Source organism: Erinaceus europaeus, chromosome 14 (genome assembly GCF_950295315.1).
Source record: "Erinaceus europaeus chromosome 14, mEriEur2.1, whole genome shotgun sequence".
Lineage (NCBI taxonomy): Eukaryota > Metazoa > Chordata > Mammalia > Eulipotyphla > Erinaceidae > Erinaceus > Erinaceus europaeus.
Window position 1 is genome coordinate 36,939,511 of NC_080175.1, and position 26,058 is coordinate 36,965,568.

Genomic DNA, 26,058 nt, shown 5'->3' on the forward strand with positions numbered 1-26,058 from the left:
GGTCAGTTCCAAAAGAGACAGATAAAGTCAGCAGAGAGGGAGACTGGATTCCAGGAAAATCCCTTTTTCTAGGGAATCTCCAACTATCCAGCCACCTGGTGAATAATGATCAGCCCACCTTTTTGGAGAATGCTGCCACCAGTCCCAGACAGACTCTATATAAACTGAAGCCCTGAAACTACCTGGGCATGGTTCACCCCCCTCTGGGTGTATATTTCCCTACCCATTCTGCAGTAAATCTAAATTTGATACCACTAATTTCAGTCCCTCTCCCTGAACTGTGCCTGAAATCTGGCAAGAACCAGTACAAAGTCCCAGGATCACCTGTTCTTCTGTCCTGGGGCCCCATCCTATGTCACAAAGACAGGGGTCAGGGGCACCTGTTGAACCCTAACTTCCTCACCAAGGAAACCAAGCAAGCCCCCAACTGGCCCTCTGCCACAGGCTGCTCTGAGATGCCCAATCCTTCAGGCTGCCTTCCTGATTCAAATCATGCTGCAACTCTCACTTCTCCCTTGGGACCTGGCCTTTCACTCTGCAGAGAGGGAAACTTCATTTGCCCAAGAACATGGGCTTTTGGGAAAGAGGCCTGTGGACCCCATCAAGGAGTTACCTAAGATAGAAGCTGTTTGTACTCCAGCCCTGGAACTCCTGGGGTCTCTGAGACCTTCAGCTCCCCACCCACCCACCTCCACCCCAGAGTCTGAGCCTTGCCTGAGCTCCACTCTGACCTCCATTCTGCTCCTGGTAGCAGCAACCTACAAAACAGAAACTGCCGTGGGCAGATCGGGAGGGTGGGATTTCCAGCAAATAGGGAAGAACTTGCTACGCCCTGCTGGGTAATTCTGCAGGATCATGCTCCTCTCTGGAGAGAAAGAGGAAAAGAAGGCAAATAACTTTCCTCTTGCTTCTGCTTCTCCTAAATAAACTGCTTGCCTCATTTCCTTTGCAGTTAGAGAAATGTTCCTTGTGAAAGCTGCTATTTCCACACATTCACACAGTGTGCCAGTGTGCTGATCTTGGGCCTCTGGGAGGTATCTTCAGGAACTTCCATTTGAGGGGTTCCCCCCAGGTCCCTAAGTTCAAGTCCTTGGCATTTCAGCTTGAAGACAGATGCTGGCTCAAATCATCTGGTTCTTCCTTCAGGGGGGAGCTTGTCTGTCCATTTCCACTGAACCTCATCCCAGGGGAACCCAGTTCTAGAAACCTTTACCTGCTGAGGGATATATAACACAGCCACCGCCTTCACTACCAAGGCCAAGGAGAGAAAGTCAAGGGGGTCCTCATGCCAAACTCTTTCAGGTGGGAGTGAGGACATCCAGGTAAAAGCGATTTAAAGGTCACAAAATGGAGTCACTGGTGCCAAGTCTCATCCTGATTCAATATTGAAGCTAACTGCAGTGTCTGTCTTTCCTCATAGACATTTAAATGAACTGATATGAAGTCCCTGGCCAGCACTAATGAGGCAGTTGATAGAAGACCCACCATGGGAAAGTGCCTTTCCCTGAAATAATCTTACTTTCTGATGCTAACAGCCTTGTCCTGTATTGGGGAGAATTTCTGAGTTTGTTCCCCACATCATAAAAGTTTGTCATGTGTAATCTCAACAAAGAATTGAGGAGAAAGCAAGATTTTCAGGAATTTTAAACTTTATTCAAGAAAACTGAGAAACCGAGTGGTGGTGCACCTGGTTGAGCACACATGTTACAGTGTGTAAGGACCCAGGTTCAAGCCCCCTGTCCCCACCTGCAAGAGGGAAGCTCCATGAGTGGTGAAGCAGGGCTGCAGGTGTCTCTGTCTCCCTCTCTATTCCCCCTTCCTCTCAATATTTGGCTGTCTCTGTCCAATAAATAAAGATAATTTTAAAAAATTTTTTAAAAAAAAGAAAGAAAACTGAGAGCATTCACATGACAGGCCCAAAGAAAGAGGAAGAGAGAAGGCCCCTTTACTCACATGAAGACAGGCTCACCTAGGCAGAGAGCGAGCCACACCCACAGGCCTAGCTTATAGCACTGAAGCCCCGTCTTCACCTTTCTCAGCCACACCTGTTACCACTCCCATTTCCTGTGTTGTAATTTCCTTCCTCCAGGCACACAGGTGTGCCTGGGGAACATGTGGTGCAGCAGTGTTTGTGTCCCCTTAGATACTTCCTGTCATTTTTGACCTCAACAGTCCCACCTTCCTTCTGTTCACATCTTCCAATTGGTACAAATGTTGCAGCAACTACTTGCTAAGTAGGGTGCTGCCCAATTAATGCATCTTTTTAAAATACCCATTAGGTTTTTCAAACTTAGCTTGATTGCATCACCTCCTCTATTAAAAAAAAAAAAAAAGACAGAAGAGACTTGTTAGTGGGATAGGTAGGGAGGATTTCGTGAGGTACATGTGTGGAGAAAGCAGTCGTGAGCTCAGGACTCAACATCATCTTGTATGTGGTCATCTGAGCTCAGAACTTGAGAACACTCAGGCAGATAACAGAAAGCAGGGAGACTACCTTCTACATTGTTATTTCTATCTATGGCCATACCACCCTGAACATGCCTGATTTCATCTGATTCTGAAAATTATTTCTGATTTGTCTAGGCAAAAGGCATTAAAAAAAGCATCCAAGGGTCAGGTGGTAGCCCACCCAGAAGAACACCCATGTTACAGGCAGGGGAGATAGTATAATGGTTATGCAAAGATACTCTCATGCCTGAGGTTCCAAAGTCCCAGGTTCAATCTCCTACACCACCAAAGGCCAGAGCTGAGCAGTGCTCTGGTTAAAACAAAACAAAACAAAAATACATCTATTTCACAATGCTCAAGGACCCAGGTTCAAGCCTCAGAGTCCCCACCTACAGGAAGGGAAGTTCACAAACTGTGAAGCAGGGATGCTGGTGTCTCTTTCTCCCTCTCTACCTCCTCCTTCTCTCTCAATTTCTGGTTCTATCAAAATAAACTAAAACAAAATGCACCTAAAGAGTAAAAAAAAAAAAAAAAAAAAAAAAGCAGTAGAACTTGTGCCTTTCCATGCACACAGCTCAGGTTTAAACCCCAGCACCATGTGGGAGTAAGTATCACAGTGACACTGGGGAAAACTGCAGATTCTTTCTCCCTTTCTCTGCCTCTTGATCTGAATGAAAATGCAGCCCAGGAGAGCAGGGCAGTAGAGCAGCGGGTTAAGCATACATGTCATGAAAATACAGCCCAGGAGTGTGCTAGTCCCCAGCTCCACAAAATAATAACAGTAAAATGAAATGAATTTGAGGTGCTTTTTATATAAAATGGAAATATTGACAAGACTAGAGGATGGGTGCATTTTGTCTTGGAGGTGCTTCCTTTTTACACCTGGAGTTGTAAACATCAGTGATCTGATTCTTGCAGTGAACTGAAGTCTTAAGTCTCCCAGACCTCTATAAAGATGCGAGCACTGAAATCACAAATCACCATTTTTTAAGCACAGATCCAGAATGTTTAAGTTTGATTCGTTAAGATAGAAAAAAAGACAGAACCCCAAATTTCAGGGGTTTTGTTGCTGTTGTCATCACTTTTTTGTTTTGTTTTTGCTTGTTTTTCTTAAAGCAAATTAATTAGCTGAAAATCTTCTACAAACTGACCTGGTGTCTCTTTATCTTTTTTTCTTCCTCTTTTAAGTTTTTGTTTTTCTCTTTACATATTTTTTTATTTATAAAAAGGAAACACTGACAAAAACCATAGGATAAGAGGGGTAAAACTCTACACAATTCCCACCACCAGAACTCTGTATCCTACCCCCTCCTCTTATAGTTTTCTTATTCTTTAACCCTCTGGGAGTATGGACCCAGGGTCATTGTGGGATGCAGAAGGTGGAAGGTCTGGCTTCTGTAATTGTTTCCCAGCTGGACATGAGTGTTCACAGGTCGATGCATACTCCCAGCCTTCCTCTCTCTTTCCCTAGTGGGGCAGGGCTCTGGGGAATCAGAGCTCCAGGACACACTGGTGGGTCGTCTGTCCAGGGAAGTTTGGTTGGCATCATGCTAGCATCTGGAACCTGGTGGCTAAAAAGAGAGTTAACATATAAAGCCAAGCAAGTTGTTGACTAATCATGAACCTAAAGGCTGGAATAATGCAGATAAAGAGTTGGGGGGATCTCTGTTTTGTAGATAGCTAGTAGCCATATTTTTGTTATATTACAAAGGGCCTGTGGCTATACTATTCCCCCCCTCCTCCAGCCTGAAATCTGGAATTTCTTAAACTGTCATCAAAATGAAAAGGCCTGTACCCATTCCTGGAGCCCTAGGGAAGCTGAGAAAAGTTCGCCACCTAGTGGTAAGCCGGCGTATCAACAACGGACCTGTCCACAACTCTCAGTCAGCTGGAGAAGAGCATTTCACAGGTAGCCCAGTCAGTGAAGGAGATGCGGAGCCCCAGGAGGCAAGGAGCCTCCCAGACCCTTAACCAGTTAAGCATGGTAACATACTTGCAACCAGGTCCATTGGTTTGGTCCTGTGGTTATGATCTGATTTTTTTTTTAATGCTACTTTTAAAGCTGTTGCTTTTGTTATTCCCTGAGGTAGACAAAGCCTGGGGACAAGCAGTGAGGAGAGAGAGAGGTCTGAGAAAAACCAGCTCATCATCAGCTGGTACATGACAGGGCAGATGTGCAGAAACTTCTATGTTCAGAGAGCAAGACAACTAGCCAAGAGCCACAGATTTTATTCTATTGCATTTCTAATAAAAAATAAATATAATCAATTTACATACAATACAAAAACCACTTCTCTTGGGAAGAATGGGCCCTGTGGCCTTCGTTAAGGGGGAGTGTTCCCTAGGGGAAGACTCCTGGAGGAACCCTTCCCCCTACACCTGCAGGTAACCTGGAAGAGAGGCCAGAAGCCCCAATGTGTCTGCATCCTGCATCTGTATCTCCCCTCCACCTGATCAAGATCACAAAATGCAGATGAATGCAGATGTGTGCACCTGGAGACACTGGCTGAAGTTAATCCCCCCAGGGTCCACCTCAGCCTCCCAGAAGTGCTATAAAGTTGGAAGATGGTCTCTCTTCTGCTCGAACTTATACACATACTTCCCTCTTTTTTTCTTTTTCTTTTTTTTTTTTTTTTTTTTTTTTTTTTTTTGCCTCCAAGGTTATTGCTGGGGATCAGTGCCTTCACTATGAATCCACTGCTCCTGGAGGCTATTTTCCTCATTTTGTTGCCCTTGTTGTTGTGCTTGTTGTAATTGTTATTGTTGTCATAGCTGTTGTTGTTGTTGGATAGTACAGAGAGAAATGGAGAGAGGAGGGAGAGACAGAGAGGAGGAGAGAAAGATAGACACCTGCAGACCTGCTTCACTGCCTGTGGAGCGACTCCCCTGCAGGTGGGGAGCCCGGGTCTCGAACCGGAATCCTTAAGCCAGTCCTTGCGCTTTGGGCCGCCTGCGCTTAACCCGCTGCGCTACCGCCCGACTCCCATCCATCTAGGATTTTTAGAGAACCTTATTGAATACAAGTTTACTTAATTCTCACTTCCTATCTACTGCATAGGCACCAGTGAAGACAGCTATGCTCCCTACTTAATGCCTTTGCTCAATAAACCACGAGCTATCAAGATGGAAGGTATTGCAACCTTCTGAGAATACATGGGTTGGTGTCATCACTAATTAGCTTTGTGAGGGGCGTCCTCATCATAATTTTTTAAATTTTATTAGTGATTAATATTTGTTTTAAAAAATATAAGATAATAGAGGCATAATTTCATACCTTTTCCACATAAGAGTTGTGTATTCCCATTCCTGAGATATGGGTTAGCTATTATTTTTATAACTATCTATCTATATTTAGATATATATTTGCCCTTCTTATGATTTTGTCTTTTCTTCCTCTCTAAGTCACACCTACTACTTCCTACTACTTTTGAGTGTCCTCCCTCCGCCCCCCACCTTCTCTCTGCAGGTCGTGATGGAATTGGAGAATTGGAGTTCATCTTCATCTTCATCTGGTCATCTTCATCTGGTCATCTTCCCTAACATTGACAAGTATAGACCAAAATTCTTTTTTTTTTTCCAAATGTTAGGTGCCAAGTGGCACCTTCTTTTTCCTTTTTCTTTTCTTTATTTTATTAGTGATTTAATATTTATTTACAAAATTAAATGTCAACAGGAGTATAAATCCATTCCCACCACCAGGATTATAAATCTTTTTTAATACATTTAATTTTGTATTATCCTTATTTATATAATGTATAGACAGCCAGAAATCAAGAGGAAAGGGGATGGTAGAGAGGGATAAAGATAGGAACACAAGGAGTGCCACCCCAACATGCTTCACTTCAGACTGTGACCAGAGACTTCAGGTGTGGAATGACAACCCTTCAGCTTCATCACTCGGGTGAGACCTTTCCTTTCATAGTATTCTCTAATTCCATTCCAGGTGGTCCACTCCCCAATAAAGTCCCCAAACCTAGATATAGTCCAGGTCTCCTGAGATAGAGCATATATGTCCACACGTGCCCATAAACCAGGGAAAAATATATACCTGAAAGCAGAAGTTCACAAGAGTCTGCAGAGAGTACCCCCCAACACTTCATCTGCACTGTTTCAGCCTTTAGGTCCATGATTGGTCAACAATTTGTTTGGCTTTGTATGTTAACTCTCTTTTCAGCCACCAGGTTCGGGATACCAGCATGATGCCGACCAGATTTCCCTGGACAGATGACCCCACCAATGTGTCCTGGAGCTCTGCTTCCCCAGAGACCCACCCTACTAGGGAAAGAGAGAGGCAGACTGGGAGTATGGATCAGCCAGTCAACGCCCATGTTCATCGGGGAAGCAATTACAGAAGCCAGACCTTCCACCTTCGGCAACCCATAACGACCCTGGGTCCATACTCCCAGAGAGCTAGAGAATGGGAAAGTTATCAGGGGAGGGGATGGGATATGGAGATCGGGTTGTGGGAATTGTGTGGAGCTGTACCCTCTTATCTAAGGTTTTGTTAATGTCTCCTTTCTTAAGTTAAAAAAAATTAAAAAAAAAATAAAGATAGGGAGGGAGATACCTGCAACACTGTTTCCATTACTTGCAAAGGTTTCCCCCTGCAGGTGGGGACTAGGGAAGCCAGGTTCTTGTGCTCAAACAGGTGGGTCACCACCTGGCCCCCACTAATTGTCATTTTGTCTAACAGTGACGCTTAGTGGATCCTATGTCCAATCTTGCTAGATTTTTAATTTCTGAATGATATACTAAAACTTGGAGTCTGAAGAGACTCACCTGATATAAAAAGAATGGGTGACTCCATTCTGACATTAGTGACTGGGTGGCCGAGCTAATCTTTGCCATGCAGAAGGTTTACAACCATATGTGTAGTGGAACTGGGAGAGAAAGAAACTTTGAGCTGAATTACAGAGTTAGGATTCAGTTTTTCCAAAGTACAAAAATGGTTGAGGAACAACGTCTCTTGGTGTGAAACTGCAGATGGGATATGGCGTGCATTTTCCACTCTAATTTAGGCAGCTTGAAATGAATAAATAATGAAGGACTGGCATGGTTATTTTTCATCTACTAAGCTTATCCATTAAAAGAGATTTATCTGCACCATTTCCCTTCAATTGCAAACCTGCCCTAGTTTCACAGCAATTGTCTGCGTTTTGTGAAATTATGTCTCCACAATCTTATCATACACTGGGGTGGTGGCGTTCCACTGGTTCAGTTGTGTCTGTGTGGTAATGCTGTTTCTTCCAGATGTGAGAGGTCAACATCATCTCCATCCCAAACTCCAACAAAATAGAATTTATCCACTTCTCTAGCCACAGATTTAATGTTATGCATATATGTTGCTTGCTCAGAGATTCCTTGGTAAGATGAGCTTCTGAGCATTGTTTCTTAATATGCAGGTGAGAGCTGAATTTGCCTCAGTTACTTTTTAAAAGCAATTTTCATAGCTTTCACTCAATTTAGAGTTGGGTAAATGACTATTTGCTATAGATTCTGCTTCATAGGGGGCTGCTGTTAAGTCCACTGTTAAATGTGTGCAAAACGTAGGGACCTTCCACTTGGTTTTTAAAGATTTATTTTTTGTTTTGTCATCATCTTTTCAGCCCCATCTTCCAGATGTAATGAATAATATTTTCTAAGAGCAATGGGTAATAGAGGATGTCAGTTTACCCTTGGTATCTTCTTTAATTATGAGTAAGACAAAAGGCTCCTATAATTTTGAAATCCACTGCTTAATTATTGTTCAAGAAACAAAATATGTCCATTTACTTAAAAACAATTCTGTTTTTTATTATAAAATGAAGCTGAATGTTATTGACAATCAAAACAACTATGTGTTAAGTCAGATGAAAACATTCTCTACTCTCTTCCAACTGCTTCTCCCAGAGGCTCAAGTTTCTGATTGTCTACACAGCCTTCAGAAGTAAGCTTGCATTTCTTTGCTTCCATATATACTGCTAGTTGTCTATAACTTACTGTAAAGCATTTTTTTTTCACTGATGTGCTCAGCAAAACTCGGTGCTCCTTCCTCATCAATGTAATAACACAAATCTGCTTGATTTTCACACTCCCTGTATAAAGGACCAAGAGCTATTCAACTGACAAGACACACATTTGACCCTGCACAATGTTCTGAGTTAGAAATCTAGTCTTGAACTGGGAACACCATGGATGGCACTGGAGTTGGGGGTGGGGGGTTCCCATGGAGGATGGAAGGCTATACTTTGGTGTCTCTTCAGTTTTTCCTGTCTCTCTACTGCGCTGAGGGAAAGGAAGAGAAAATTGGCCTTTAAAAGGTCACAGGATGGTGGTAAATCACAGGCATAATATCTTGGCACAATACACACACACACACACACACACACACACACACATTAAAAAATAATTACAGCAGGTAAAGAGCCTGAATTGTAATCATGAAGTCCTGAGTTTGACCCTCAGTATCAAATTTGCCAGTGATATTCTGGTTTCTATTCTTTCATCTTCTCGCTCAGAAATAAGTAAATAAATCTTTTTTAAAAATTTGCAGAAGAAAACTTCATAGAGAGGCTATCCATTATCTTCATATATCAGAATGTTTCAGTGGGGCGCCAGGAGGTGGAGCGCCTGATTGAATACACATGTTACCATACAGCAGGACCCAAGTTCAAGTCTGCAGTTCCCACCCGCAAGGGGAAGGATTCATGAGTGGTGAAGCAGATCTGCAAGTCTCTTTTTCTCTCTTCCCCTCTATCTCCTCTTCCTCTCTGTCTCTCTCTGTCCTATCAAATAAATAAGATTTTTAAAGTGTTTTTAGAAATATTTCAGTGAACTTATTTATGCAGTACAGTTTCCTGGGAGTGGAAGCCCTTTTTGTAGCTTTCAAATGCCTTCCAGAAAAGCTGGACTTACTCTCTCCCTAATTATCAAGGCTTTGCCCCACTTTGCAAATACTTACAAATCCTAGGTACCATTGATATTTACAACTCTGGGGTAATGCTTTCAAATTTTTCATTTGTGATTGTACATTTTGGTCCTTTGATCAATGTATTTATGCTCATGGGGTACAAATGGTAGTAGCTATTTTTTGTATAAAACATCTTTTCTCAGGATGGGAAAACAGCAAAGTGGTTCTGCAGAAGACTCTCATGCCTAAAGCTCTGAGGTCCCAGGTTCATTCCTCAGCACCACCACCAGCCAGAGCTGAGCAGAATTCTAGTCAGTCTCTGTCTCTTTCCCTCACTCCCTCCTTCCCTACCCTCTTCCTCCCTCCTACATTTCTTTCTCACTAAAAAGATAAATGAGACAGTAGGAGACAGGCCATACTAACCTAAGAAGATAAATGGTGGAAAACCTTTTCTGAGACAAACCTCATAGAAGATCTTTGTAAATCAGCTTTCAGAAGCAAATCCTCCATGGCACAACTATGCAGCTACCAGAGGCAAAAACCTCCATGAGCTACATGCCATGGCAATGCGTGCTGCTCAGGCAGCTATCTGAGGAGAATCTCAGTGTGCTATTTGCTGAAACACACAGATCTCTGAGGCCACGTGCAGAAGAGGCCATCACCATTTGCTTCTGACCTTCTCCTCCCAAACTAGATTAGAGAATGAGAGAATGTTTCAAATCCATAAGACAAATAATTACATAATTGGATGAAGGATCCAAATTCATGGGGAAGTTTGCCAAAAACTGATGTACATATATGTCCCAATAAACATGTTCAGCGTTTCATTCCAGGCCATGAGTTGACTGCTTCCAAGGTTCCCTGCCTCTGAATGTTTTCATTTCGCCTTCCCTTCATCAGACCCCAGTGGGGCTGGACTCCCACACTGTGGAGACAATTCCCACATAAGGCATCATTTCTCTCCCAGTTAACTGCTTTTAACACTGCTCTCTGTGGCACTGGAATTCACTCTGCTGCTCAGCTGCTACTGTTGCACTTTTTTTTCTCTCTATTCCTTTGTCTTTTTATTCAATCTATGAAGTTTTGTCAAAGAGCTCCTTGTTTTATTTACTGTGGACAATGAAATGCTTCATTTTATTCTTGATGTTTTATTTAAAATTTTCTCTTTTTTTTTCTTTGTTAGGGATTTAATAATGATCTACAAGATTGTGGGGTAAGAGGAGTATAATTCCAAAAAATTTCCACCACCAGAGTTCTGAATCCCGTCCCCTCCATTGGAAGGTTCCCTGTTCTTTTTCCTTCTGGGAGTAGGGACCAAAGATCTTTATGGGAAGCAGAAGGTGGGGGGGGAGGGAAAGGGGGAGGGAGATGGTGTCACACTAACTTAAGTGCACATAGTAGGGAGTACAAGAACCCGTGCAAGGATCCCAGTTTGAGCCCCCAGCTTCCACCTCTAATGGGGTCAACTCACAAATGGTGAAGCAGGTCTGCAAGTGTCTATCCTTCTCTTCCTCTGTATCTTCCCCTCCCCTCTCAAGTACTCTATGGTCTATCAAAAAAAAGGAAGAAAGAAGGAAGGAAAGAAAGAAAGAGGCCACAGGAGTAGTGCATTTGTAGTTCTGGCACTGAGCCTTGGTGATAGCCTTGGAGGTAAATAAATAAATAAATGAAAAAAAGGTGGGAGGTCTGGCTCCTATAACTGCTTCTCTCCACTGGACATGGATGTTGGCAGGTCCATCCACATCCCCAGCCTGTTTCTATCTTTCCCTAGTGGGGCAGGGCTCTGGGAAGGTGGGGTTCCAGAACTCACTGGTGAGGTTGTCTGCTCAGGGAAGTCAGGTTGACATCATGGTAACAGCTACAACTTGGTGGCTGAAAAGCATTAAGATATAAAGCAGAACAAATTGTTTAATAAACAGGAACTTAAAGTAAGAATATAGCTGGTGAGATTTGGGGGCCTTCATGTTGGAAGAAGCTAGGCAGTCTATTTTAGGTATATTGGGGGGCCTCATAATTTTACTAATTTTTGCCTGAGCCTGACAACTAACATGCAGGTGGTCTAAAAGTATTGTTTGGGGAGATGGTGTCGGAATTGTAAATAGGACTAGAAAGAAGGATAGGGCAGAGAGTAGCTCTCAAATATGGGAAAAGTATGTAAATACCATGAACTGTAATGGTATTTACATCAATCTGACCTAGGGCCGATGTATATTCATATATAGCGCAGAAGCCTATGTAAACTCTGCATCCCTATCAGTCTGATTTCAGATTCCATGGTCATAACTAAGAACATTTTTTTTTTGCCTCTAGGGTTATTGCCTGTACCATGAATCCACTGCTCCTGGAGGCCATTCCCCCACCCCCTTAAGTTGCCCCTTGTTGTTGTAGCCTTGTTGTGGTTATTATTGTTGTTGATGTCATTTGTTGTTGGATAGGACAGAGAGAAATGGAGAGAGGAGGGGAAGACAGAGAGGGGTAGAGAAAGATAGACACCTGCAGACCTGCTTCACTGCCTGTGAAGTGACTCCCCTGCAGGTGGGGGGCCAGGGGCTCGAACCTAGATCCTTATGCGCTTTTCCCTAGGTGCGCTTAACCCACTGTGCTACCGCCTGACCCCCCCCTTTTTCTGCCTCCAGGGTTATTGCTGGGGCTCAGTGCCTATCCCAGGAATCCACTGCTCCTAGAGGCTATTTTTTCCCCTTTATTTTGTTGCCCTTGTTTTATCATTGTTGTGGTTATTGTTACTGATGTCGTTGTTGTATAGGACAGAGAGAAATCAAGAGAAAAGGGGAAGATGAGGGGAAGAGAGACACCTGAAGACCTGTTTCACTGCCTGTGAAGCAACCCCCACCCCCTGCAGGTGGGGAGCCGGAGGCTCAAACCTGGATCCTTATGCTGGTCCTTGCACTTCACACCATGTGCACTTAACTGGCTGCGCTACTGCCTGACTTCCAGCTAAGAACATTCTAGCCTTCACTCATTTCAGGACCAGATTTCCCTGAGTGGCAGAGTAGGTTGACTCAACCTCCCTTCAGAGTGGGGCAGTTTCTACCACTGTTACTCTTCATGGAAGGCAAGGTCCTGTAGAGGCTCACAAGAGGGTTTATGATGTTGCTCCTGATGGAGATGACAGTGACAGTAAAGAGAGGGATCTGTTAGAGGTCTGGGCCCATCATATCCGTGTGGGATTCCCAGGATTCTCTGACTAGGGCTCTGGATGCCTGATAGTGACCAAAGGGGCCATCATTAAAGCTCGCCAGTCTCTTGTCCTCATTTAGCTTTTGTAGTCCTTACTTACTGACAACGCTAGCCTTAGAGTGATTGAGGAAAGTGAAATAGGAAGGTGAGGAGGGTATCTCCATCTAAGTAGAAAATATTTGATTTAACACTATATGTTGTCTTTTTTTAGGTCTTTCTACTTGCTTGCTGCACTTATTGAGTCACTGTAGACTACTGCATACTTTTCCTTTAAGGTATATATTTTCCTCCCAACTTACGGATACATGTGCCCTATCTCATGGTCCCTCGTCTATATTTAGGTTCTGTAACTTGTTAGGAAGTGCACCACCAGAAATGAAACTAATAAGTCCTATGAGCTAGGAAAGGACTCACCCAAATATTGGAGCTGGAGGGTTGACATCCCAGCTCTGGTGTCTCTGGACACATTCCAAAGTGAAACATGTCAAGGTGACACTGGTTGCACTGATTTGGTTGAGATTTTTAAAACTTTCTACAGTGAGCTTATAGAACTTTTTCTTCATTGTTTTTACTTTTTTATTTTTGAAAATTAATCATTTTTCCCTTTTGCTCTAGGGTTTGCCCCCTCTTGTATTCCTTTTATTTGATAAGACAGAGAAAAAGAGAAAAGAGGGAGGTAGAGAGGGATAGAAAGAGTGCAAGAGGGACCTGAAGCCCTGTTTCATTGCTTGTGAAGCTTCCCCCCTGCAGGTGGGGACCAGGGGCTTGAACTTCTGTCCTTGTCCTTTTGTCCATGCATGGTAATGTATGCACTTAACTGGTTGTACCATCTGGCCCCTCCCCTAGTTTTTCACTCTTGAAAGAGTGTTTATTCAGTTATTTATTAATAGAATATTAAGAAACAGAGTGTCACTGAGGATATGTTGTGCCAGGGATCAAACAGGACCTACCATATGTAAGCCCTCTCCTCTACCCACTATGCAAAATCACCAGCTGACTCATATTATTATTTTTTAATCTTTCACTAAATTGAGCTGTATTTGTTTTTATTTCTATCTCTCATAATTTAGAAGTTTAATATGTAATTCTGATTTGTTTTGTTTCTATTTTACTACTAGCATTTACATTTTAGACATTTAAAAATATATAATATGTATATATCATATATATTATGGCTTTGTTTTACCTTAATTCAAACAAAGTATACATATATTAAATATAGACAAGTATACCTTTAAATGTACATATACAATAATATATTACATATGTAGCTAGCTATTTAAACAACACTTACTGAATAACTCTGTTACTCATTCTAAAGGAGTGATTTCATGAAAAACAACTGAGTATCACCCATTAATTTTCAGAGTTCTACACCCCAATTGTGTAACAGAACATAAAGGCATTATGCAGTAATATATTAAAAATCAATGCTATGTACACGTAACATTGTGAGTTCCAACCTTCAATGTCAGCAATTTTTAAATTTAGGTCAATAATATTTACCTCAAGTGTTTTTGTTTTCACACTTTCTTTTGCTTCCCCAAAATCAGTACTTCCAAAGTACTTAGAAACAAAATACCATGTAACTCTTCTGGTAGTAGTTTCTGTACTATAGTGAATACCACAGGAACTACTGGGTAACAGAATGAACTTAGCCTGAAGGTCATTGGTCACCTGTTACTGTCCTACGTGGTCCCTTAGACTGAGCTGTGCTGTGGATGCAAATGCACACTGGAGTTTTAGGACATGGTGTGAAAAATACAATGTATTTCATAAATGGTGTTGTTGTAGTGATATTGCTAAGGCTGGGAGATCATTTTACTTGGCTATTTTTGTTTAAAGTTTTTACTAGAAAAAGTAAAATTACAGGGGCTAGGTTGTGGTGCAGTCAGTTGAGCGCATGTTACCATGAGCAAGAACATGGGTTTGAGCCCCTGATCTCCACCTGCAGGGGGGAAGCTGCACAAGCATTGAAGCTGTGCTGCAGGTGTCTTTCTCCCCTGAGTTTCTCTCTACCCTATCAAGTAAAACAGGAAAGAAAAAAAAGGAGCTGGAGTCAGGTGCCCAGTAATAAACTTAGTGTTGAAAGAAAGAAGGGAGGGAGGGGAAGAAGGAAGGAAGCATGAATGGATGGATGGATGGATGTGCTGTGGGTGGGCTTTGGGTGAGGTATATGTAGGCTATCTCCCTTATCTCCCTGCCTCCACGTTGAGCATTATTTATATTTATTTGCAAAAAGCATGTTACCAAAAAAAAAGAAAAATGAGGTTATAGAACTTTGCCAAGCCGAGACAGAAAAGCTCACAAACACTTAAATCTCAGGCTTGAATTAAATAACTTTCTAAAAGTCTGCCTTGTTTTTATTCTTTCTTCCTTTAACTTTTTTCTTTGATTTCTAGTAAATATCTGGAGAGTAACGTCCCAGCTTCCTGGCAATATTATGGTTTCACTTAAGATATTTGCCCTGGGTTGTTTGACTCACTCTCCTAGAAGCTTGGTGGGTAAAGCTGGTAGTTTAGTTCCCAGGGATGTCCTCCCCGCCCAACACCCCCTCGTCTCCCAGACCTGCAGCAACCACTCACTAACCTGCCACACAATCTCCTCAAACCTCAGTCAACATGAAAACCTGACCGCAGTGCTGGTTACGATACAGAACTATTCCCCTGTAACCTTATGATCTTACAAACCATTATAAAACCACTAATAAAAAATGTTTAAAACAAAAACAAAACCTGCAGGCCGAAGGGCAGCACAGCACAAGTGACTGCTTTTCCAGCCCAGCCCAGGTGGAAACCTAGTCCCCCTGGCTCTGCAGGAAGGCTCAGTGCTGTGGGATTTGGCCCCCTCCAGCCATCTTCTGAAAAAAGTTAACCAAGAACAGTGGGACCTGACACAGGCACATGCGCACACGCATACACAATGTGGGCACTGAAAGCTAGCTCAATGGGCAGAGCACAAACCTTGTCATGTACCAAGCCCAGCCCCCAGCACACTGAAGGAAGCTTCAGAGCTATGCGCTCTTTCCCCACATTTTTTTACTTATTTTTTTTGTTTGGTTTTTGCCACCAAGGTTATCACTGGGGGCCCATTGCTTGTACCGCAAATCCATTGCTCCTGGAAGCCATCTTTTTAAAAAAAATTTTTTCCATTGTTGTTGCTGTTATTGCTGTTGTTGGACAGGAGAGAAAATGAGAGAGGAGGGGAAGACAGAGGGGGAGAGAAAGGTAGATACAGGTGGGGAGTAGGGGGTGGGGGAGGCTCAAAGCAGGATCCTTGTGTGGGTCCTTGTGCTTCGCACTATGTGCGCTTTACCCAGTGTGTTACTTCCTGGCCCCCTTTGCTTCTTTTTATTTGATAAATAGTAAGGCTGGGATGCACCTTGCTTCTCTTAAATTCATTTATAAATATTTTTATTTATTTATGGATAAAGACAGAGAAACTGAGATCAAAAGGGGAGAAAGGCACCTGTAGTCCTGCTTCACCACTTATGAAGCTTCAGGTAGAGGACCAAGGTGTAAACCCAGATCCTTGTGCATTGTTAACATGTAAACTGTATACCAATTGTGCCATCAGCTGGCCCCCCATATTTATTGGACCTTTTAATTCTTATTTTATTCGGACAGAGAGAAATTGAGAGGGAAGGAGACTTGAGAGGGAGAAAGACAGCTGCAGCACTGTTTCACCATTCATAAAGCTTCTCCCCTGCAGGTGGGGACTAGGGGCTTGAACCCGGGTCGTAGACCATTTTAATATTAAATTTTAATCAAGCAAATGTGCCACCACTCAGCCCTTTATTTATACTTCTACATTTGTAAGCAGAGCGCTACTGAACTCTGGCTTATAGTAGTGCTAGGGACTGCCTTGTAACTTGCAGACAACACCTAAAATGACCTGTCAGGAAGAGGCATGTTCCTGTTCACTTTATAATCATGAATTTAGTCTTGTCTTCTCAGAACACAGGAGAGTAGGAAAGGTTTAGTCCACTAATTTAAAAGGGAAGTTCCATTCTAGATATCTGTTAAAGCTTCTATTTTGTTGGGGGTTAAAGGGAAACGTGTGGAGAACCAGCTGGTGTACTTTTTTCTGGAAACATTTTAAGGTTGAAAGAATTTGGGTGTTGAAAGAAAGAAGAAAGAAGGGCGGCAGAAGGGGGAGGAAGGAAGGGAAGGGAAGGGAAGGGAAGGGAAGGGAAGGGAAGGGAAGGAGGGAGAAAGGGAGGAATGAAGGATAACTAAGCTGCATCTCTTGGAAATAAACATGAGGAGCTACTCTGGTACTCCGTGAGAGGACCAGCAAGAGAATGGGTCCATCTCTGGGACTGACGCTTTAGTCATCCATGAGGACTAGGAATTTGGCTCGGAAACTGAGGGCAGAGGAAGTGAGATAAAATTGGCTGGGTGCTGAACTCCTGAGTCTGCTACATGAAGAACAGGGTCCAGTTTTTCCTTACTCAGAGTGCTGTGAAAGAGGGTGGTTCGATGAACAGAGATTTTCAAAAGAATATGAAAGAAGATCAGAAATTGGGATAGAAGTTCCCAAGGAATGCATGTCAGAATATATGAGAGATACTCTTGAAATGTGGTTATTTCCAAAAACGAATTCAATCTTTCAAAGTCTAAAAACCCAAGCTAAAGTGTTCACTTCTCAAACAATGGGAAAAAATTCAATCTAAGATTATCATAGCTGATTAAAAAAAAAAAACTCATAATGAATACTATGAATATACAAAGATATCTCAATCTAAGTTTTAAAGTTTCTATCTGAGTATCTGAGCTCACTATTTGTGTTAAACATCTTGAAGACCTCTTAGAAAACAACAAAACAAAGCCTCATTCTTATTTTGCATGAATAGATTTACACACCAGACAGCAATCAGAGGAAAAAATCAAGCTTATGTTAACATAGGCTGTCAGTTATAAAACTTGAGCTTTTGTTATTCTCCTTTATAAGAGGTGTAGAATTCAGAATATACACAAAGAACTACTGAATTGTTTGCTATGATAAAAGCTTTTTTATATATAAAAGATCGTAAATACAGAGGTGTCATTTTGTAACTTCAGGTGTCCTGGTTACTTTCCACAACCAAAAGTCTTATTCCAGTTTTCATAGAGTTCTAAATCTTTTGGAGATACACTGGGACGCACGGTTCTGAAAGCATTTTCAAAGTCAATGTAGGCGATTGGCCGGACCTGATCTGGCGTTATGGTGGTGATGTCGGCAGCCTGCAGACTGCGGATGGGGCCCAGGGAGGCCTCTCTGCACAGCTGGGTCATGTCCGCTCCTGAGAAGCCATGGGACCGCTGCACCACCAGCTCGAGCTCCTTCTCCTGGAGGCAACACTGCTCCCTGGCCATCAGGTTAGTCACTATCTGCTTCCTGGCGGGTGCTTCTGGGAGAGGGATGTAAAGCCTTTTCACCAGCCGCCTCCGGGCAGCCTCGTCAATTTCTTGTGGCCGGTTGGTCGCGCCCACGACTAGAATCCGGTCTTCAGAAGATGTGGTGGCTCCGTCTAACTGAACTAAAAATTCAGTCTTTATCCTTCTCGAAGATTCATGCTCACCATCTGCACGCTGCGACAGGAGGGAGTCGATCTCATCAATAAATATCACAGCCGGCTGCTGACACCTCGCAACAGCAAACAAGGCCCGGACCATTTTCTCACCCTCGCCAACCCATTTAGATGTTAAGGAGGAAGCAGAGATGCTGAAGAAGGTGGCACCAGACTGACTGGCAATGCATTTCCCAATCAGGGTCTTCCCAGTCCCGGGAGGACCAAAGAGCAGAATCCCTTTCGGGGGCCCTCGCAAACCCGTGAAGATGTCTGGCCTCAGCATGGGCCACACAACTATCTCCTTGATTGTGGCTTTGGCGAATTCTACTCCTGCGATATCTTCCCAATTCACAGGTGGCCCATGGTCCATTATCTCATTCATAATAAGTTCAATCATCTTTGGCTCCAAGCTCTTCAGACGTTCATCAACTGGATGGGCTGGTTCTGTGGGTCCTGTACCATCAGACTTAAGCTGCACCCCCCCGGTCTGGTCTCCCCCGTTTTGCTTAGGTATAGGAGGCACAAACTTTCCAAATATTCCTCGGGACCTACTCGCTCCCAGAGACTTTTTTACACCACCGTATGATGAGGCGGCTACACGCTGGGGTTGGTGGTTCTTCTTCTGCTGGTCGACCCATAGCTGTTCCTTTGCAGTCTTGAAAGTAGGGAGGCTGCTCTCCTCCCTGGGGCCATTCCCTTCTGATTTACTAGGAACTTTAGGCTGCAGTGGGGTAGCAAGTGTGTCGATGGTGCGGAAATTATACAACGTTTTTCTCTCTTGAAGATTTTCACAGCCAAAAGGAAAACCACTCTGATTAGGTGAGAACATATTTAGTCCTGTGCTGGCTTTTGGAGAGCTGCTATTTTCCTTTCTGACATTTCCAAATAGTGGCGTGGTGTGGAATTTTGCAGTGGCTGCTTCACCAAAAGGCACTGAGGATGTGGGACGTGTTATGGTGGTGTCAGTTACCACAGGTGGCTGGATTTTTTGAGGAAACATAGAATAACCGCTCTCTGTTAAGTCTGGGGTCTTAGTGATACCATGAGCTGTGTTAATTAATGAGCCACTTCTCCCAGAATCACCACCACAAACGTTACCTTTAGGGACATCGGAGTTGACAGCCTCTTTATGAATCATAAGCGAGATATCAGCAGATGCCAGGAGAGCATCTCTGGATTTCTGGCCAGCTTGCATCATTCCCTGCACACGGCTCATTTTGAAGATATTATTTATTGACAGTCCCGACAGCCACTTGTCACTGTCAGTTTGCTGAGATCTTGCTAAAGTTAAAACACTTTCTGCATAGTTATTCAGACCTGTTTCAACATTGTCAGAATCGATGACTGCAGAGTACTTCTCTGCATATTTCTTGAACAGCCTGGCAGCACAGGGTTGGGAGATCTCAGCGTTCGCCCATGCATACTGAATGCGGAGGATCTGTGCTCGGTATGCGTCTGCCTTCTGCTCAGGAGTACAGCTGCCATATGTGACTGCAAAGTAATTCTTCTGCCATTCACTGAGGTGCACAGACCTGGAGCTGGAGGCCTGCATCTTAAAAGATCTGTAACAGATGACAAAAACAGAATCCATATGAGGAAGAGAATAGCAAATTTATAAGGACATATACCACCAGGGGTAGGTGGTGCATCTGGTTGAGCACACTCATTACCATGCACAAGGACCCAGGTTAGAGGCCCCTGCTCCCCACCTGTAGGGGAGAAGCTTCATGAGTGGTAAAGCAGGTTGCAGGTGTCTCTCTTTGTCTCTCCTTCTCCCCTCTCAATTTATCTCTACCATACTTAATAAAATAGGGGAAGAAGGAGGAGGAGGAGGAGGGGGAGGGAGAGGAGAAGTAGAAGTAGAAGTAAAAGGAGGAGGAGGAGAAGGAGAAGAAGAAAAAATAGCTGCCAGGAGCAATGGATTTGAAGTACCAACACCAAGCCTCAACGATCACACTGGTAGTGGTGGTAATAATAACAACAACAACAACAATAGAACTAGCTAGTCAACCACAGATTTCAAGCACCAAAGACATGAAAGTTTAAAGACCTGACTTAATGACTTGGTCTGAGCCGAACAGTTTGTTTCCTAAAATTTTCCCCTATAAACAATGATAATATTCATCTTTAGATGAAAAGGATTTAAAAGTAATCAACAAAATGAAGGCAACTGGAATACAGACAGGAAATAAAACCAGCCAAGCTTGGGGATTTGGTAAGGTCTCAGGGAAAATTAAGTGAATGCTCTTAAGAAAGTCTTTTACTCTAGCAGAGCCCTCAGCTTTCTTATCTGTAATGTGAGGAAATCATTGTGAGAATCTAGTGAAATACTGAACATGAAAAATACTCTGAAGTGAGGGAGATAATAAAACGACTAGGCAAGAAAACTCATGCATGAGGCTCTGATGTCCTAGGTTCAATCCCTGATATCACCATAAGCCAGCACTAAACAATGCTGTGGGTTTAAAATAACATCAATGCTGTAAAAACAACTATACATTTTTTTTTTTTTTTGCCTCCTGGGTTATTGTTGGGGCTCTGTGCCTGCATTACAAATCCACTGCTCCTGGAGGCCATTTTTTTCACTCTTGTTGCCCTTGTTGTTTATCATTATTATTGTTGTTATTTCTGCCGTTGTTGTATAGGACAGAGAGAAATGGAGAGAGGGAGGGGAAGACAGAGAAGGGGACAGAAAAATAGACACCTGCAGACCTGCTTCACCACTTGTGAAGTGACCTCCTGCAGGTGGGGAGCTGGGGGATCGAACCGGATCCTTATGTTGGTTCTTGCGCTTTGCATCATGTGCACTTAACCTGCTGAGCTACCGCCGGCCTCCATCACAATTTTTAATTTAACACAAATTGTTACACAAATGTAGAAATTGAGCCTGAGTGGAGGAAGTGATTTGGGATCTCACAGGCCAGAGTACCAGGATTCACAAGCAAGCAGCTTCATTACTTGCTGTGAATTTAGACAGGATGCCCCACAATCTCTGACAATCTCTCCCAGCACTGTATACACAAAATATATAAAGTGAACCTTTTAAAAAAAAAGGTAAATTATTTTTAAAAAATTATTTATTGACTAGAGACAGAGAAAAAAATGAGAGGGAAGGAAAAGACAGAAAGAAATACTCTCAGTACTGATTGACTGTTTGTGAAGCTTTCCCCCAGCAAGTGGGGACCAGGGCTTGAACCCAGGTCCTTGTACATGGTAAAGTATGTGCTTAACTAGGTGCACAACCACTTATCCCCTGACTAGGCGCCTGAAGTGCTGTTCTTGTATATGGTAATGTGTGCACTCAACTGGGTGCACCACCACCTGCCCCCCCAAAAAATTAATTTTAAGTGGATTAAAAACACAAATGATGGGCCAGGCAGTGGCACACCCAATTAAGCGCACACATTAGGACACACAAAAATGCAGGTTCAAGCCCTTGATCCCATCTGCTGGACGAAGTTTCACAAGCAGTGAATCAGTGTGGTGTCCCTTTCTCCTCTATTTTTTCTATCCATGTCCCTCTCTCCTAGCAAATTAACTAAATTAAAAAAGAAAAGAAGTTTAAAAATCACTTATAAAAACACCCCCACAAATGTTTGACCAGAAACAATCAAATACTTAGAAGACAACAGGCTTGGCATTGACCTTGGGAAAGCCCTTGGGAATTTAATTCTAATGGGAAGGGAGACAAAAGCAAAAATAAATAGGACTTAATCAAATCAAAAAAGTTTTTTATAGTAAAATAAACTACCATCAAAGTGAAGAGGCTTATCTATTACATGGGATGAGATTCACAACTCACATCTGACAAAAAAATTAATATTCAAGATAAAGGCCTCATAAAACTTAACAACAAGAAAGACCAGATCAACAAATTGGCAGATTTAAATAGACACTTCTCTCAAGACGCACAGAGGGCCAACAGGCACATAGAAATAGTCATCACATACCAGCAAAATGCAAATGAAATCCACCTCGAGCTATCACGTCAGCCCTGCAAGGACAGCCTCTGTCAAGAATAAGAAACAAGTGTAATGCTAAAAGAAAGGGGAAAATGCAGTCCTGCTACACTTTCTGTCAAATTTGTACAACCAATAGAGAAAACAGTATGAATGCACGTCAGGCTATTAAAACTAGAAGTGCCACATGATCCAGCAGTGCCAGGTATTTATCTGAGGATACGAAAATACTACTTCAGGTATCCTAGAGAATCAAATACACCAAAGAGATCTGTGTGTACCTATGTTCATACCAAAACCTGGAAGCAATCCAGGAGTCCAACAACAGAGGAGTGGCTGAGGAAGCTGTGGTCGATATACATAAGTGGAATACTACTCAGCTATTAGGAATGAAGTCTCCTAAAGAGAAGGATGTGTATGGGAAGATTTTATTCATGGGCTTAACTTGAGAAACAAGAACAGAAAGGAGAAACACAAAGTAGAACCTGGACTGGGTTTGATGTATTGCACCAAAGCAGTCTGGAGAGGATACAGACTGGGGGTTGGGAGATGTGAAGGTCAGGTCCTGGTGCATGATGGTGCAGGAGAACCTAGGCTGGGGGTGTTTCACAGACACCTATCATGGTGAGATGAGAAATTTCACCCACATGTCAACAACTGTAGTTACTGTACACTATTAATCTCCCCAAATTAAAAATAAATGAGAGAGAAAAACCACACTTCTGAAAAACAGATACACTCCTATGCTCCTTACAGCATTATTCACAAAGGCCAACATGTGGGGACAACCAAAGTGGCTGCTGATAGGTGGCTGGGTAAGGATGTGGTGCATTTACACAATATAATAGGACTCAGTCACTTCAAACTACTACATAAAAGGAATCTGGGCTGATGTTAAATGAAGTCTGATATCTAGCTATGTGTACATTCCTCATGATACATTAGTTCACTGAGGTTACTGTTCTCCTTAGCTTATTTTAAATATTGCAGATCAAAAGAGATTAAGTTTATAGGAAAAAGAATGCTAACTACTTAAATAAAAAATGGTTTCATATTGGGGATCGGGTGGTGGCACAACTGGTTAAGGACACAATTCACCATTCTTTAGGACCCCACTTCCCACCTACAGGGAGGAAGCTTCATGAACAGAGAAGCAGGTCTGCAATTGTCTCTCTCCCTCTCAAATGAAATAGAAAGAAAAAAAAAAGGCTGCTGGGAGCAATAGATTTGTAGTGCTGGCACCGAGTCCCCGAGATGACCCTGTTGTCAATAAAAAATTTAAAAGGTGGGAGTCAGGCAGTAGTGCAGCGGGTTAAGTGCAGGTGGCACAAAGCACAAGGACCGGCATAAGGATCCCGGTTCAAGCCCTTGGCTCCCCACCTGCAGGGAAGTCGCTTCACGGGTGGTGAAGCAGGTCTGCAGGTGTCTATCTTTCTCTCACCCCTCTGTCTTCCCCTCCTCTCTCCATTTCTCTCTGTCCTATCTAACAACAACAACATCAAAAAATAACAATAACTACAACAATAGAAAACAAGGACAACAAAAGGGAATAAGTAAATAAATATTTTTTAAAAATTAAAAAGAAAATAAAAGTAAAAAAGGTTTATATCCCTTACAAGGATCTGTCAAAATGTAGACAGGTGATCATATATCTTTGTTGAAAACACAAAGAAAGAAACATAGCCTCATAGCACACACCGGAGGTGGAGCAAGGACGGGGATTCCAGCCCTGGGTCACATGGGAGCACCATGTAAAGGGGAACCTTCACAAGCTGGAGTGGTGCTGCAATGTCTCTCCTCTCTGTCTCTCACCCTCTAAGGAGAGCAAAGGAGAAAACAACAGCTGTCAGGAGTGGTGGAGCAGTACGGGCACTGGGCCCAAGTGGTAACTTTGCTGGCAATAACAGAAAATAAAGCAACATAAGAGGCAAGGTAAATTCTAATGTGCTTAAAGCTCTAAATACAAATACATTAAAAACCAGAGCTGGCATGTGCTGCTAGCAGCATTTTGTGTCTCTCTCCTTGGTCTCGCTGTCTTAATCCCTTTAATGCTATACTGGAAGTGAGCAGTTAACACACATCCTCATCTCTTTTTCCCTTAGATTTTCTATACTCACCTCCCAAATCTCACTTTTAGTGGACTCATTTGCCCAACAAATAATATACTGATAGAAATCAAACAGCAGTACAACCAGCTGTGATCCAGACACCAACCTTGTCTGGGTTTCCAAAAGGCACTTTAACCCTGCATGGCTTTTCCCAGACCTAAAAATGATGGAACACTTAGCACCAATCTGCAGTTCAATTTCTATGTTGATGGTTTCCTTCTCCGTTTCACAATGTGTTGTTTCTCTTGCTGGATAAATGACCTCTTCAAGAAGACTGTTTCCTAGTACCTATCTCTTCTTCCTGAATACAGAATAAAGCTCCTTTTAGAATATAAACTATGGGAATCAAAATAGAATAAAACACTGCATGACACAAACTTATAATCAGCTGCATGACACAAACTTTCCAGAAGGCTGATTCCTAGGCAGCTTCCTTAACCCAGGGTTTGAATTCTGCCCAGTCGTCATGGCAGTTCTCTGCCCTTGGAAATTATGTCCCCAAAGTAAATCAGAGGGCTGGACCCCAATTCCACCAGGACCCGAAGTGTCTGTCATCGGGAACCTTGTTTTTTACCATCACTGAAAGGGAAATGAATCTGGTAAACACCAGAGGAAGCCAGGCACTATTTCTCTTACCTGAAAGAGAAGAGGAAAAAAGGAAGGACACCTATTAATAGGTGTAGCTTAGAAAGGAAGTGAAGGGGAGTGGATTAAGCGCAAGTGGCACGCACACGTGCCACGTGGCACAAAGTACAAAGACCGGCATAAGGATCCCGGTTCGAGCCACCAGCTCCCCACCTGCAGGGGAGTCGCTTCACAGGTGGTGAAGCAGGTCTGCAGGTGTCTGTCTTTCTCTCCCCCTCTCTGTCTTCCCCTCCTCTCTCCATTTCTCTCGGTCCTATCCAGCAACAACGACACCAATAACAACAATAAAACAAGGGCAACAAAAAGGGAATAAATAAAAAACTTTTAAAAAGAAGTGAAGTTAAAACCTTAGGAAAAAAACAGGCCATATCTGTGACCTGGGGAGAACTACTGCAGTTTCCAGTGGAGGGAATGGAGACACAGAACTCTAGTGGTGGGAATGGTGTGAAATTATACTCCTGTTAGCTTATAATCATGTAAACCAACGTTAAATAACTAATAAAAATAATACATAAGACCATGAAAAAAACAGTTGAAGCCAGAAAAAAATTATATATATATATATATATATATATATATATATGAATTAAACTTCCATCCCCGCCCCCCCATCATCTATCAAGTCCCTCCTGGTTTTTGTTTTTTTATTTTGAGGGAGGGAAACCCCGCGTTCGGATGTCCCGGACTCGAGTGAGGTCAGGTCTTTCCAGCGGCGGCCACTCCCCCAACCCAATGAAGAAACTCAAAGGAAGCCAGAGGGACGGCGGCTGCCCCAAGTTACCCCTTCACCATGGAGTCCCGAGGCGGGCGTCCTGGTCCTGCCCCGCCCGCACCGGGAAGTCTGCGCGTCCCCCGACCACTCGTCTTCCCAATTCCCTACAAAAGCGCAACCTCCGAAAAGCGCGGGGGTCGCTTTGCGCCTGCGCGCTATGACGTACTGGGTGTGCGTCCTTATGTGGGGCGGGGCGCTCGGCAGGAAAGGGCGGGACGTGCGGCGGGAAGGGGCGGGGCGCGTGGCGGGAAAGGGCGGGGCACGCGGCGGAGCATCTTGGCTGCGGGCGGAAGCAAGATGCTGCCGTCGGTGTGTGGGCAGAGAGTAGTAAGTAACCAACATAAAGCTGGGGCGGCCCGAGCCGGGTCACCGCGGCATCCTTGCGGTTCCGTGCAGGCTCCTTGAAGACGTTAATCTAAAGGAAGCGTGTTCCGAATGTAGGGACCGGGCGGTTAATGCACAGATGACCGTGCACGAAGATCTGG

The 26,058-nt window shown here is 43.3% G+C and overlaps 1 protein-coding gene across 4 annotated transcripts; it reads right to left on the reverse strand.

Annotated features, from left to right (window-relative positions):
• Positions 1-17,009: 17,009 nt before the first annotated feature.
• FIGNL1 (fidgetin like 1) lies at positions 17,010-25,707 on the reverse strand. Of its 4 annotated transcripts, none has more exons than XM_016190464.2 (4): positions 25,635-25,707; positions 24,263-24,457; positions 22,040-22,098; positions 17,010-19,651 (listed from the first exon to the last, which is right to left on the reverse strand). In XM_016190464.2, the coding sequence occupies exon 4, from the start codon at positions 19,639-19,641 to the stop codon at positions 17,608-17,610; it is 2,034 nt and encodes a 677-aa protein (XP_016045950.1). In that variant the 5' UTR covers positions 19,642-19,651; positions 22,040-22,098; positions 24,263-24,457; positions 25,635-25,707; the 3' UTR covers positions 17,010-17,607. The 4 variants fall into 4 exon arrangements, with proteins under 4 accessions (XP_016045950.1, XP_016045951.1, XP_060027523.1 ...); XM_016190465.2 differs by having other exon boundaries at positions 25,583-25,704; XM_060171540.1 differs by lacking the exon at positions 24,263-24,457 and having other exon boundaries at positions 25,583-25,706.
• Positions 25,708-26,058: the final 351 nt, after the last annotated feature.

Coding starts and splice junctions, on each gene's coding strand:
- FIGNL1 (XM_016190464.2), bottom strand. CDS start 19,641: ATGCAGGCCTCCAGCTCCAGGTCTGTGCACCTCAGTGAATGGCAGAAG.